The sequence below is a fragment of the Solanum tuberosum genome, unplaced genomic scaffold (assembly GCF_000226075.1).
Source record: "Solanum tuberosum cultivar DM 1-3 516 R44 unplaced genomic scaffold, SolTub_3.0 scf00157, whole genome shotgun sequence".
NCBI classification, from domain to species: Eukaryota; Viridiplantae; Streptophyta; class Magnoliopsida; order Solanales; family Solanaceae; genus Solanum; species Solanum tuberosum.
In genome coordinates, this window is record NW_006239084.1 from 882,737 (window position 1) to 898,998 (window position 16,262).

Sequence of the window (16,262 nt, forward strand, 5' to 3'; positions counted from 1 at the left end):
TATTGTTTCTGCAGTGGATAAAAGAAGGAAAGAAACACTGGGCAAGAAGAAGGAGAATTCTAGAAGCAAAAAACCATCAGGAAAAAGGGCCACTGTATCTATGAAGGGAAAGAAGAAAGTAAATGAAGCATCTAAGAAAGAGAGAGAAGTATCACCCAAAGTGTCACCTGACATTGACGAACTGTTTGGAAAATCTGAGTTCGAGTCTGAAGAGGGACCAGGTCCGAAGAGTAAAAAGGTGAAGGTTGAGAAGAAAGGGTCTAAAGAGGATATTGTCAACAATCTGAGGCAACAGAAGGTTCTGAATGGTTGGGTCTTCGTCCTTGAAATAATCTCAAAACCAGGGATGTGCACTCTGGTTTATGCAGTTGAAATCCAATCATGGACCCACTTGTTCACAAACCACACTCATGTTCTGCATGAGCAACAAGTGAAGGATTTTTACTACAACGTTAAGTTTACTGAGGATGGTATCCTCAACACACGAGTAGGGGATAGGATTCTTCATCTGAATAAGGAGAGATTGGGTGAAATCTTGAACGTTCCCAAGGAAGAAAATAGATTCGTAGTCGGGAAATTCTGCTCCAAGGGCTTTCCTAAGGCATGCGGCAAACTCACCAAGCTGAACTGTGTTAGGATCTCCAAGAAACTTCTCTAGAGAGATTATCAACTACTTTTTGAGTTTTTCAACAAAGTGCTCCTTCCCAGATCTGAGAAAAGAACAGTTGCTTCTGCGGCTGATCTGGTTGTGAAGGAGGCACTAAGCACATTCGAGCCCTTGAATCTTCCAACCCTCATGCTAGAGCATATGTACAAGACGGTCATAACTCAAAAAGGAAAACATGGCATGGGGTATGGTTACTTCCTAACCAAAGTGTTCAGACATTTGGACATTCCTCTTGGAGTGGGAATAGTTGGGACTATGAAGCAAACTTTCTCTACGAACACTCTCGTTGAGTGTGAGATCTTGAAAGAAAGGACAGGACATCTAAGCAAAATGTATGAGTTGGTGGTTGATCAGGGTCAACTGAAGCATGAATTGGAAGAGATGACTGCCTTGGTAAGCAAAAGAGATGCTCAGATAGCCTTACTGAAGGCACAGTTGGCAAAATCACAAACAGATAGACCTGGTTCAGCTAATGTCTCTGAGTTGAGGAAGAAGAATGGAACTCTTTCAGCCGAAAATGTTGAACTGAAAGAAAATCTGATCAAACCCAATGATGCTACCAATGATCACCTCACTCTTCTCATCCAATTCCTTACCCAAAAGCCTCCCTCCTCCTAGTCCCTTCCTAATTCTCAGATTAAGTCCTCCCTGCTTCCTTTTATCCTTGTGTAGGCAGTGTCTCGGGTTCTCTTAGTATTTTTATTATAATGTATTGAATGTTTTCCTTAAATGCAATGGAATGGATCTCTGTTTTGTACATGGCCTTGCTTACCTTCATGTTTTTCTTTTTATGCTTGTGTTGCCAATTGGCCATGGTTCTATCAATCTTGCTTACTGTTGATCCTGGTTTATTGTCTTTCTTTTTTATGATGCCAAAAAGGGAAAAATATTTGTATGCTCGGGTTGAAGGTTGGTTGGGTTAGGAGAGTTTGTTGACAATGGTGATATAATATTGTTGTTAATGGAAAGTTGTTTGGCTTGCTCATAGGTGATAAGTGTTGATTTGTTTGTCATTATCAAAAAGGGGGAAAATGTTATATTTTAGTTTTGATGATTTGACAAACAAAGGGATTTGGTAAGGGTACATGATCCCATTGTGTGAACCATGCTCTATTGGTGAAAACGACAGCTGGAAATAATACACTGCCAATAGTAGACCTGCAGAAGCGCGACGCGCGTCTGTGCTGTGCAGCAGAGTCGTTGGCCAATGGTATTGCTAGCCTTACTTTTGGGTTTTCGTTCCCATCACATATAAGGCCAACATCATTAGACACAACCTTAGTTTTTGCACTCTCTAAAAGGATTGAAGAATATTGCAAAGACCACACACCAGAAATATCTTCCGGCGGAACAACAAGGACCTGATAGAGTTATCTTCGTTCCTAGTTTTTCTTAGGTTTATATTTCAGTATTTCACGTTGTAGATCTCTTCCTGAGTTATAAAGGAAGTGGATCAGTGATTGTTCTTAGTGAGTATCGTTTGGAGTCATAGCTAGAGTTAGCTATCGGAGTTGTTGAAGTCTAAATCAACTAGAGTTAGTTGTTTTAGTGGGCAATAGAATTATTGCTTAGTTTCCTTTGTATTAGAATTACTACATTGAGGGGGAAGGGATTTAGAGTTAAATTCCTAGGTTACAAGAGTTTGTAATCTGAATATTGCTCCATTTTGAGTGAAATGGAGTTGGGTTGAAATCCTGTGAGTACAGGTCGTGGTGTTTACCGCCCTTGAGCAAGTGAGTTTCCACGTAAAACTGCTTGTGTCTTTTACTTTATCGTTTGCATTATTATTGTTTTTGTTGTGTCAAGGGACCTGGTCCTTGACAAATAGTGGACGCATACATTCTATCAGATTTGATTTTTCCACCCCTAAACTAAGGTAAGATGGTAAGTATGATGTAGTTTTGTGTTAGTTTTTCTGTGTCAGTTTATGTGATAGTTTTATTTATAGAAAATTAATTTGAGCAAATTTCAAAGTTAAATTGAATTAGATTAACTCAATCTTTTAAATTAGATTTTGATACTAGAAAATTTAACAAAAAATATCATAAAGTGTACTTCTTTTTATGTTAATATATTTAAACAATATAAAATTAGTCAAAGATTATATAATTGATTATATAATTTAAAATCTCGATAAGCGAAAAATATATATAAAAAAACACTCAGGTCGGATGAAGTATTAATTAATTGGCAAAATGAAAAATCACTCTGATATAAGACTAGTTGACGTGAGATAATTAGAAATTTTTTAGTATGTATCTCAGCAACTAAAACTAGTTGCATGAGCCACCTTTCTATCTCAACAATAAATGAATATAAAATTGATCGATTCAAAAATATAAAATTTGAGGTCCCTCTTTTAGACTCAAAAATTAAAATTGTCGGGGCATTTCTATATTCAATATTGATATACTAATTATTATTTTTTCAGACAACATAAACATTCATTCTAAAAATAGGTCCGCCTCTACTTATTTGTGAGACAAAAAGACAATCTCTCACAACTAATAGATTAGAGGATGTGCTGTGGATGAGTAAAAGAAGTTTATTTTTTTTTATAAAAAAAATGCTTCTTTCTTTTTATTTTAGTTGACACCACTATATTTTAAGGGGAAATTAAATAAATACTTCATAAAAGTAATATAATTATAAATATATATCCCTTTATATTCATATTCCATTAAATAAATACACTATATACCTCCAATTAATTCAGCTTAACTGATACTAAATAAGTATCATATATTGTATTGGTATTATTAAGGCTGATAATTTTGCTTAATTGATATTGATTTAATATTAGTTAAGCAAAATTATCAACCTTAATGATACTAATACAATATATGATACTGGTTTAGTATCAGTTAAGCGAAAATTATCAGCCTTAATGGAGAGGGGCATGAGCTGTAATTATTTATGAGAGAATGAGTATTTCTTGAATTACTTTGAATTTGGGTATAAACATATAATTATTTTGAATTTTATGGTCATTTACATAGTTTTTCCTTATTTGAATACACTCCAAATAGATTAATACTCTCTCTAGTCTCTACTTAAATTTATGTATGGTAATTTAAATGTTTAATTGGACACTAAGTTTAAGGGGAAAAAAATATTTTTTATACTTTAAGGGGTCGTTTGGTTTAAATTCAAGTTATGATGGAATTAATTATGATGGGATAAATTATGATGAGATTAGTAGTGATGGGATAAATTATGATGAGACTGTTTTTTATTGAGTGTTTGGTTTGTTGTATTCAAAATAATAAATTTTAAGAACAATTTATTTGTTTACAAAAATGCCCTTCATGAATGTAAAAAGTGATGGAGCAAAAGGGTTGAAAGAGACATTTTTGTCATTTACTTATTTTATCCTGGGATAAGTTATCCCGAGATTACTATACCACCCAAGGAGAGGGATAACTTATTCCGATACTAATTATTAATCCCCGGATAAGTTATTTCGGACTTGCCAACCAAACAACAATTAAGTGGTACTATAATTTAATCTCATGACTATTTGGTATTATCCTTCACACCAAACGACCCCTTATGAGATAGGTCATGAGATTTACCTGGCTATAAGAACATGCCATTTAACTATAAAATGATAAATTGCCATAAAACGAGGGTTGAAAAAAGTATATATATATATATATATTTGTTTACATTTTTACTACAATATATATGACTATATGAGTACTTGTCGTATATTTGAACTTCTTTAACCTATATTCAAATAATTGTTTTTTCATCTAAATTTTATATGGAATCAAATATTGTTACACAAAATTTTAAATAATAATTATAGCAAAATCACATCCTCCCAAAAAACAAAAAAAATGTGGAGGTTCTCTTCTCAAATAGGCAGAAAGAAAAGCGCAGCTGGTTTTGGCTGACCCAAACTTTGTACTCAGTTGGCCCCACACCCAAGTGCCTCATGTAATGTAACTGCTCTCCCATTACACATTTCCAATTTTACCCCTCCCTTTTCTCCTTTATATAACTAAATCTTCCTTCCACCTTCTCCTCAAACCTCACTCTTCAAAACACCAAAATTCCTCATTTCTCCTTACACAACAACAACAATGGCTAAAGGAGGAAAACTCACAAAACTCAAATCCGTGTTGAAGAAAATGCAATCCTTCAAAATTGGCCGCGTTAATGGCACCGCTGCCGTAGCAACTCATCATCATTCTTCCTCCGAAGAAGACGATTCCTTTTCCGATGAAAATCGCTGCTCCGGTAAGGATTTGTTCCCGGTCTACGTCGGGAAATCTCGCCGCCGGTACCTAGTGAGCTCCGACGTCATCGATCACCCGCTATTTCGCGAACTTGTGGAAAGGTCCGGCGAGTCTGAAGAATATATTACAGTTGGATGTGAAGTTGTGCTGTTTGAACATTTGCTATGGATGCTTGAAAATGCAGATCCTCAGCCGGAGTCATTAGAGGAATTGGTTGAATTTTACTCTTGCTGATGTGGAATAACTGTCAGTAACTGAATGGTAAAAATAACTGTGACGTGGACGTCGAAATTGGAAATGGCTAATATTTGGTATATAGTTGTAAATTTAATTTTCCCAAGAGTTAATGATTTTGATTAATTAGTGGTTTAGAAGGAGCGGGGAAAAAAATAAATTAAAAAAGAGGATTAGCCTAAGGCAAATCTCTTTTGTATTGAAGAGATAAGCCTAATGAGTGATTTGTTATTTCTTAATCAATGCATGTTCCATTCTTTCCAAATATGTTCCAAGTTTTTGTTGATCTTATCCATTTTGTTCCTTCAGTTTCTTTTTTTTTTATCTTATTTGAAACTATAATGTTGACATTTTGTTGTTTACGATAAGAAAAATTAAGGGGTCATTTGGTATTTGATTACTGATAGAAATTAGTTGTGTAGTTTAGTTATTTATGTAAATTTGTAAAATAATAATCAACTTACCAAATCATACTTGGTATATATAGTAATAAAAAGACCCTTATATAGTTATTCTTAATAGTCACAACTTATCAAGAAGGACGACTCAAAAAATTTAACTGGCTATAGAGTGACTAAATTAAATTTCTCTCTAAGATATGTAGCGTTACACTTTATAGATACACTTGTCTCATACTTAATCAAAATTTAGAATCCATCTTCGTTGAATCAAATTGATCGTATATATAAGTATTGACTATAGTCGTTAGAATAAATAAGTAGATATGATAATAGGGAATGATGAGAAAATTGTTATAGGGGCGAGCGAGCTAGGTTAGACCAATGAATTGAAACTAGCGAAAATTGCTAGCATGCAAGCATTCAATTATTACCTTTAACGACATTCATTCTCCGACAAATGAATTACATGACTTGTTTTATATCGCAAGATTTTACGTGAGTATTTTATCTCTTTAATTTATTTGTGAAACTTCTGGCATTTTTCTATAAACAAAGGTTACACGTTATGCTAAGCTTAAGCATCTGATGTTGAAAAATGTGATAAAATTGATCCTTGATTTTAACGTACTACACAGCTGTTGGTTTTTTCTTTTTCCATACAGCTGTGTGTTGGTTGGGGTCACCAGTTTTAAATCTTTTATTTTTTGTGTGTTTAATTTGTCCTCCACATAATTTGTCCAAAGAGCTACTGGGCTCCTTGTACACGTACTCACTTTTTGCACGTATAACTGGAAGTTGATCTGTCAATATATAGTAAATACTTTTTCGATTAATTCCCAAACTATATATTATGTTTGAGTTTTGAAGAAGCTAAAGTCTTAAACTTCATGAACAAGGCTACTTAATTAACAATGACAATTATGTTGAGTTAATTTGCAGCTTCTTAGATAAAATGATGGCTATAATTGCCCATTTTAACTACGTACTTAATTAGCTTCATAGTTTAGCATGTAACTATCTATGATCATGTCTATATATGTTATTCACTCCGATCCTTCTATCACATTTTATATGTCGTATTTTCATTTTTAGTTTGTGTAAAAAAAGAACTATTTTTACATGTAGATACAATAATTAACGTTAATATTTCATTTTCTCCTTAATGAGATGATTGTTTAATTTACGGCTTGTTTTAGGCTATAAAATTTAAAAGATTTTGTCTTTTTAAACTTCGTGCCTAGTCAAGGTCTTACATTAAAATTGGGATGGATGGTTTAATTTGGTTGGGAACAAGTTATCCCGAGATAAGTTATTCCACCATGTATATGAGATAACTTATCTCATCACTAAGGTATAAATGGTGGAATAAATAATTTCAGAACTTGTTAATACCTCCAACCGAACACACGATAAAATAGTCCTACATTTTATCCCTAAATTATTAAACCTTATACCTTATATCTTATACCTCACACTAAACGCGAGTAAATAACTTTGGTTTCTGGTTTGTAGATTTTGAACTCCTTACTACCCTATCATTAATTTAATATTATTATTAATATAAAATACAGTGGTCCTATTTACGTAACGATGCTTATGGCTTAATAAAACAAATTAAAAAGTAACTTTTGCAGCGACCAGCTGGTTGTTTGTAAAGGTTAATTTACATCTAATTTAGTTTTTGTACATATACTTTGTTTTTTAGATATCTTAATTAATTACTTCTTCCTAATTTTTCTGAGTCTTTCAGTAGTTAGTGGATCAACTGCTAGGTTGTAACTTCTCTTTATATAATATAAAATAATATAATAATTAATATGTTAGCTCTTAAGCAGAGAAAAGTAATCTTTTACAACTTGTTTTATTATTCAACCCATAGTAGTAGAAAGAAATTAAAAGAAATGGGCAGTCAGCATGCATATTTTATTATACTAATGATTGGGTAGTTGAAGATGCTTTTGTGTTTTTTTTTTAAAAATAAAAAGAAACATCTATATTGATTTTGTTAATATGGAGACAAGTATAATTATATATTAATTTACACATTAATTAAATGGTGTACCCAACACACGCTCTTGTTTGTAGCTTTGTTTGTTGGTAGAAAGATATTCTCATTGCCCTTTTGAATTAAAATGTTTAATAAATTATTTATGAAGAGATATATGGATTTAAGGAGGATTTTTGTGTATTGCTAAGTGGAAGACATGAAAAAAATTATATATTAGTAGCTCCTAACACGCAGTGGAGCACCTTATTATCTGTAACAACGCGTTTTTAATAAACTCTAATCTTTCTAACTTGGGTTCATTATGACTTTAATTTGATATTTTGTTAGAACAATTAATTCGATCAGAATAGTGAAATTAATGAAAAAATTTAAAAGAATTAAATATTATTTTTCTTTTCCATTTTTTTTGTGAAGACAAATATTTGAAAAAGTTTTCGAGATTTTCAATCGTTTTTCTTATCGGGAGGAATTAGGGGTATGTAAAAATCGGTTTAATCGATAAATTGAATAAAAAATATTATATTGGTTTATCGATATTAGGTAATTGGGTTAAAGGTTTTATAAATTTTTTTATTTGGTCATCAATTTGTTTCCCATTTAATTAATGGTTATATCGATAACCCAATAAGGTTATATCAAAATTAATATTTATTTCTAATTATATAACAATGACTTTAACATTTTCCAACCATATTTCTTAATTTTTAGAATTACTTTCAATTGTAGGCAACACAAACTAGTCTCTCTAATACGACACCTTCTTTCTTTTCGATATAAACTAATATTACATACCTTCCCCCTTCTCAGTTTCAAAATTTGATTGTAACAAAGAGAAACACTTAATGTTATTTCGGCAATTTCTTGCCTGATTCTTTAGAAGGAATTCAAATAATTTTGTCTTAAACAAAAGTAATCAATGTAAAAATTTGTAATGCACTTCTATTTTTACTATTATTTCTGTTTTATGAACATTGTGTATATATGATTATTTAAGCATATTTTTGTTGATTAAGCTGGAAATCAATTAACCAAAATTTGATAATAATATAATATCTTATTGATTTAACTATCAATTTAGTTGATTCATAAATCAAAACTGATAAATCAAATCGATAATAAATAAATTAGACCAAATCGATCAATGCATACCTAAGATGAATAGTTTGGAAAGGAAGCAAGACCAAGAACTAAACTATTAGTAGAGTAAATTATTTTTACGTGTCAAGTTAAATATGAATAAATGACTTCAATCAATAAAATTAACCAACTTCTTTTTTTGATTTGAAGAAAATATTTTCAAAAAAAAAAACAATTCCATTCAGATTGCTTTGAAAAACTTGTTTATCGCGGATAATATAAAAATATATCCTCTTATCTATTATGCCGTACACCTGCATGCTTTTGTCTGCCACTACACTACAATATCTATGCATTGGGCAAAAAAGGGTTTACTGTTAGGATATGTGATTTTACTTGGCCAAATTAGGGGTATGATTGATCAGTTTAGCTCGGTTTTATGAATTATTAATTTTAGTAATCCGCCCATATTTTGATGGGGTGGGTGTGACTTTTTTACATGGATAAAATATGGGTCGATACCCATATTCAATTCATAAAAATATGGATAAAATATGGGTAAACTATGAGTAAAATATGGATTAGTTAAATTGGTTAAACTTCTAACTTTTATTCACTCAAAATTCATGTAAAAAAAATTGTTACTTCTCTTCCTTTTTATGTTCTTCTATAAAACTAATTATTTTTCTCTATAATTGAAAAGGTGAAGTCTTTGGCCCTCCAAAAATATATATTTTAAATGCACATTTCTTTTGTTAATTATAATTATATCTTTATATTTGTTTAATTTTATATTGGCTAATAAATAATAGTGTAAAATAAGCAAATCATGTATTAGTATTGACATTGCTTAAGCCGTAAAGTGCATTAAGCATGTTTTAGTCCTAAATTTCAACTATTCATTTACTTTGAAATTAAAAATATTCTCCCCTTGTTATTACATAAATTTATTTTATATTGAAAAGTTAGGATGTTATTTATTTTTTACTTTTATGATACAATAAAACTAAATGAAGCATTTTCAATATTTTTCATCTCAAAAAAGACTAAAATATTTTCTCCATGTTGAATTCTTAAGTAGAGTACTATTTACTCATGAAAATATGGGTAAACTAGTATTTTACCCAATTCATTTTTACCCATATCAAATATGGGCTGGTTGAATTAATACTCATTTTATGTTGACCCATTTTCAACCCACCCAAATTTGACCCAACCCGCCTATTTGCCACCACTAAGTCAAATCACAGCTCGGTTTTATGAATTATTAATTTGATAAATTTATTGATTTTTGATTTTTAAATACGCTAAATTAATAGTCAAACCAATAAGAAACTTTATCGATTTTTGGTTTATTGGTATTGATTCTTAATGGTTCGGTTTCAGTTTAACCAATAAAAAAACTTATAAAACAAATATATGACTTCTCTAACAATTTGACGCGACAAGACAATAATGTAACTTTACAAATACTCATAAAATAGAAAGTAAGAAACAATAGCAACTTACGTGAAAAGACCTATACAAGTGTAACGCAAAGACAAATTAAGAGGAATAGTATGGTTCTTACTTTAGGTTTTGACGTTTTATATAGTGTGATATTTTGAATTCAAAATCATTGTGAAGTGTGAATGAAGGCTATAGGACAAATGCACTAACTAGAAAGGTATTGATATTTATATTTAATATTTATGTACTGATAAAGTAATAAATTAAATTACTACAGTCTTAATGAGTTATTAATTGGTTTATCCAATATTAAAAAGCAAAAACAGAACCAATAACCTCATAATAAATTTTCTTAGAAGACCATTAAAAAATCGTTATCCCAACAATAATAAACCAATAACACTTTTTCAATATGATTTATCGATTTGATTGTTGCACATCCCTAACCAAAATAATGTGACTTATTCCTAAAAGTGGTTTCGGATAATATATGGTTAAAGAAAATAATATGTACGTCCCACGATCATTGCGTGTGGCAAAAAAAAAAAAAAAAATTAACAAACAAATGCATGACTAGGAGGTGTTATATAAAGTATTTTTGTAAGAGTTCATCTCTAACTTTTGTTAAATGATATTTACTCTATCCTCCTGCCTAAAAGTGAATTAATTACAAGTATCCGTTCAAATTAGAAACCTAAAAGAAAATGTACGAATTACAACATATTATAACAAGTTAAAATATACTAATAATGTAAAAATTACTTTACATCGTTAGTTAATAGTAGTATTAAGTTAAATCTTTTTTGCATGTGATACACTACACAATGTGTGATACTGTTCCTACTGTAGCCAGAGGAAAAAAAGAAATAAAGGAAAAAGAAGACGGTTTAATTTGTGAGTTTCCTTTTTAATTTTTTATTTGGTGTTTGGTACGCACATTAGGCCCCTGATTAATTCAGATTCACGTCTCACTCTTATATATATGGTAAGTGGAATGTGTTTCTAACAAGACTTTTTCTATATTCAGAATTCATACTCAAGACCTCTAATTAAGAATAAAGAGATCTTATTTATTCCACCACAATCCTCGTGATAATTTGGGAGTTGATAAAGTTGAAGTTTAGAGAAAATATACGTGTAGGGAACTTGACATTGACAAAGCAAAGAAGAGAATATGGAGGGATCATTTTGTATGAGTTAATAGATGCAGAAATGAAAAAACAAAACAAAATATAGCTCAAGAGAAGACGGCCGATGTTTGTGGCTTTTTTATGAGAAGACACACACGGTCATGCTTCTTATAATGTCAATTGTACTGTGTCTTCCCATGCTCCTTCCTCTGTCTTTATGGATGCCAAAATTTTATTCATAAAAATACAAATAGTTTAATTCACCTAAGTTTAAGTTGATTAATGACTATAGGTTTTTGATTCCTAATTAGACTCGAATCAAGGAGTACAAGATAGAGGAATATCAATCATCTGATGACGAACACCCATCCCTGGATGGTGTGTAGCTAGTTTCTATACCAAAACAGATCGAAAATTATAAGTCACCAAACATGTTGGCTTCACATTTTAGCTAGAACAAATTTTGTAAAATATTTGGTATATTTACAGCTAACCTATTTAGGATATTACCTAGTAAAAAGTCGAACGCATACAAAAGGGTGGGGTGTACGTGCACATGTTAACTTTGAAAAAATTATGTATATATACATATAGAAGGATTATATATTTGTTTGTGCACCCTCATAATACAAAAGTCGATTTGATGCACTGATTTGGCGAGTGCCCTTGGTCTCTCTGTGCATGCAAGCTTTTGGACATCATCAAGTTAGGCGAAAGGATTGAATAATGCATAAAAATAGCATAAACAAATTTGGAGGTGTTACAAGCAACTAATATGACTTAAAAAATTTGTGGGATCAATGAGAACAAAGACTAGTCAAACCTCTTGGCGTTTGTAGTCTTTATCAATATGAACTCTATTTTCAGTTGGACACTTCAACTTGCCCACTCGACTGTGGATGAAATGGGATAGCCGCTTTGTGCTACTTCACATCATATTTAGCCAACAATGTTTTGTAAAAGCATTAGACATGTTGTCAATTTCCAGCACATCACTCCCCCTTATAAGACGATAGAGACCTTACGCCTTTTGTAGATGAACTAAATACAATAATAGATTTGAATTGCACTTGTGAGGCGCGTTGTCCTAGATGAACTAAATACAATAATGACTAGTTTCATACATACTTCCCTCAATAATATCTAGGACGTTTTCCACAACACATAATTTGAAGTCAATAGTTTCTATGGATGCGTATTTTGAGTACACCTTCTATTGGAAGTCATCCATCTTAGTGTTCTTGAACGTCAATCGCCAAGGTTAAGATTGTCCTATTGGACATGCCAAATTTGTAAACGACTAAGTAATTTCATTCATGAAAAATGATAATGAAGAAATCAAAAATAACAACAAATAATAATATTTCATTTCATTAATTTGTGTGGGGTTACGATCTTTATAAAATTTATATAATAAAAAGATGTAATCCTATAATAATTCTTCTCCTCACGATCGTCAACTCAAAAACTTTGTTTTGTCTTGAATCGATCAATGTTTGTTGGAATTTCACCATGAATGCAGAGCCAATCTTTAATCATAGTTGTGGAAGTACAGAAAATTGCGGATCACCACTGAAGAGAAGAGCTTCTCCATTTATTTTTTCTGGCCTCATGAAGAATCCTTTATAGACGTGTGAGCTAAGGCTTGAGGGTATTGTGGTCTCCAAGTAATTCTTGTGGATCTTGAACTTGAAAACATGGATTGAGCTTGTCTAGTCAACTTAACATATTGTCTTAAATGTAATTAAATTTCATTTAAGTTATATAATTTTAACTTAATTACTAATCTAACTTTAATAACTAAAAATTTGAGTTCATCAACATATCATGAATTTAATTTTTAATAAAAAAAAATTCAATATGAATTTATCGAGTAAAATCCTTGTCGTCTGTACTATGTTTTCCCTACTAATTACATGAACATAAGTGTGTTATGACTAATGACCAATTACTAACTACTCTAATAAATGTTCGTTGAAAATTTACTTTCTGTTGATCAATTGATTAGACCTTGTCCTAAATCGAAGCCTGAAAACAAAAATAGTTAAATTGTACAAATGATCGAGAAGTCCAGCAGGTACCGGTGTCGGCCCCCTCTGGAGAGATACGATTTTGAATTTTGGAAAATGTTTTTTGAAACAAATGATAATTCATACATATTATTAAGTGAATTTTCAAACTTAAATACATTATTTGAGATGTGAAAACGCATACACACACACACATACAAATACAGTTAAACAATACACGCGATTCACTTAATTAGAATGAAATATTGTACAAAACGGATGCGTTTATTATCAAAGTGTTTTTACATAGCTTGTCATGCATGCATTTTGTTTCATCAAAGCAACCGTTAGGTGATATTCACACTAAAAAAGAGCAATTTGGGGGATTTTGAAACAAGATAGGAGCGTGGATATTTCACCTTTTACTAACTTGAAGGAAAGTTTAAAGACTATGATAAGCTATGTTTTTCTGACTCTCCAAAAACGTTGCTACATCCGTGTTGAATTCTAATAGCGTTATTTACAAATTTTATCATATAGGTCAACCATTAATCGTAACCATGTTTATAAGAGACCAGACCACGTTGTGAGTGGGACTAGAAATCCCATTTTATCTTTACAATAGGCCCCTCATATTTAGCCCACAAATCCTTAATCAACTAACACAATCTCCACTTTCGTGTGCTTTGTCTACCATGTTTACGTTTTCATTTTCCTTAATCATACAAGTTTACGGACTTCCTTTTATGTCCTCTCCCTTTTATAATCCAAACTAATTATAACAATATAGCATTGGTGCTTGGACATCTAAGTAACCAAAAGATTATAATAATATAATATGCATTTTCATGGGTTACGAATTAACTTGCTTACTACTTGGAACATTTTTCTTTTCCATCTACCCTATTAACTTGTGGAAAATAAAAATAAAGAAGAGATTAAATGCTTGTACAAGGCTTCCAACTCAAAGAGATTAGTTTGTGGGTCTGATTTTTTTCCTGGGTCAAGTATGTGGAAATTCTTTATTTTTATATAAGTGACGTTGTGGCAGTGAGATTCGATTTCAGGATCTCCACCTACTTTGATGCCATATTGAAGTATGATGATCTCATCTAAAATTAAAGCTTAAACTGTTATAGAAAGACCACCCTTGAACTTGACAAATTATTAGTTTCATCCTCGAACTATTGTCAGCCTTTAAAATACCCCTCTACTTGATTAACTAAACTTGGATACACCCCCGATATGTAACATGACATAGCAAATAGTCTGGAACTTTTGGTAGGAGCATGAGACTCTTAATAAAAAATCAAGAGACGTGTTGAAAACACCCCAAAACTTAACAAGAATTTAAGAGTGTATTTCACTCATGTTACAAGTTTGGAGGTGTATTTAAGTTCAGTTAGTCAAATAAATGAGTGTTTTTAAGTCTGTCAATAGTTCGAATTTGAAATTAATAATCCAGCTAAGTTTAAGGATATTTTATTTTAATTATATTTTCAACGACTAGAACTAACACATCTAGTTTCCTATGTAATTTTAATATTTCTTTCTTGACCTCTTTTCTAAAATAAACTTAAATATTTAAAAATTATACAAGGGCAATATTGTCTTGTTCACCACTATAGAACACAAACAAAATAGGTGGGAGAAGAGATGTAAAAGAGAGCTCATAGTAAAATGGGGCCCAAAAGTGATACTAGAAGAAAACAGAGGGAGAATAAACTGGTCCGGCCCACAGTACCTTGTTTTTCTAACTTAGTGGGCCTTGAGCTGTCATTAGTTAATAGCCTTTTTTTTTTTTTTTTTTTTTCTCAACCTGTATTACTTTAATTTAAACATCAATAAACATAAAATATTTAAACATTCAAGTAACTTTAACATATTCCTACTAGTAATTGTATGTTACAAAACAACACTACTAATAATAATGTTCATATTTTTGACACTACATATTAGTATATAAGCAACATAAGATAATTAAACATTCAAGTAACTCCTATATGTTTTTGTTTTTTCATATCCATTTTGGATGTTTTGGTGGGTAGGAAAAAAATTATGAGAAGTTTTTTCTAGAAGTGACTTTTTAAAAAAAAAAAAAAAAAGACGAAGTAGATTCCAAGTTTTTGGCAGTGACTAAAGCCTGTCAACTTTTTCAATCATCCAAGAAGAAGAAGAAGCAGCCAAAAACCCAAATTTATTGTTTTGTAGTGTGACTGACATTACAACAAAAAGAGGTATTTTTTTTCAATTATTTTTTCTTTTCACTATCGAAATGCAATGCAAGAAAGGTGGAAATTTGATTGTTTCTCATAATGAAAAGAGCTTTCATCTTAGGTAAAATTTATGAAAATTCAAAATAATGATAATGTTAGAAGACGACACACGACATCGAATTGATTAAATGTATCAGTATATATTCAATAATAATATATTATTATCACAAAAATATTTAGTCACGATTGAGTAAATATTTATTGTAGTCAAAATTACTAAAGTTTTTATCAAACATTTATATAGAGTAATAGTTATAAATACTTATACATTTATTATTATTACATATGATGATCCATTGGCCTTTTGTGTCTGTGGATCTATTTAATTGGTTATTAAACACGTGTAACAGACTGTCATTGGTGTCAAAAAATTAACTCCCTCAACTGGAATGTTCCATTCCCATTTTCTTTACTGTGATTCTCAATTTACCCATTTTCTCAGTTTTTTCTTCTCTTTCTTCATTTGAATCTATTAGTATTAGTTTATTTATTTACTCTATTTGACATAATTTTCAAGATCTATTTGATGCTTGCATTGAGAGGTAATTAATTCTCATTTCTGTTCTCTAAAGTTTAATGTATTTGGTGTTAACTTTATATTTGATGGAGTTCGTGAGTTTTGACAAATTCATTATTTTTTTGGTAAACCCTATATTTTTATTAAAAATTTCATAAATATATGTGCATATTAACTTGTGAACTCCAATAAATTTGATTGATAGCTCCCTGGTAAGGAAGGACGATGAAACTAGTGTTGGGTTCGAACT

The 16,262-nt window shown here is 31.0% G+C and overlaps 1 protein-coding gene across 1 annotated transcript; it reads left to right on the plus strand.

Annotated features, from left to right (window-relative positions):
- The first annotated feature begins 4,699 nt into the window (after window positions 1-4,699).
- Window positions 4,700-5,498, plus strand: LOC102587182 (auxin-responsive protein SAUR72-like). Its single transcript, XM_006353707.2, has one exon. It carries the CDS (start codon window positions 4,756-4,758, stop codon window positions 5,143-5,145), a length of 390 nt encoding a protein of 129 aa, XP_006353769.1. The 5' UTR covers window positions 4,700-4,755; the 3' UTR covers window positions 5,146-5,498.
- Window positions 5,499-16,262: the final 10,764 nt, after the last annotated feature.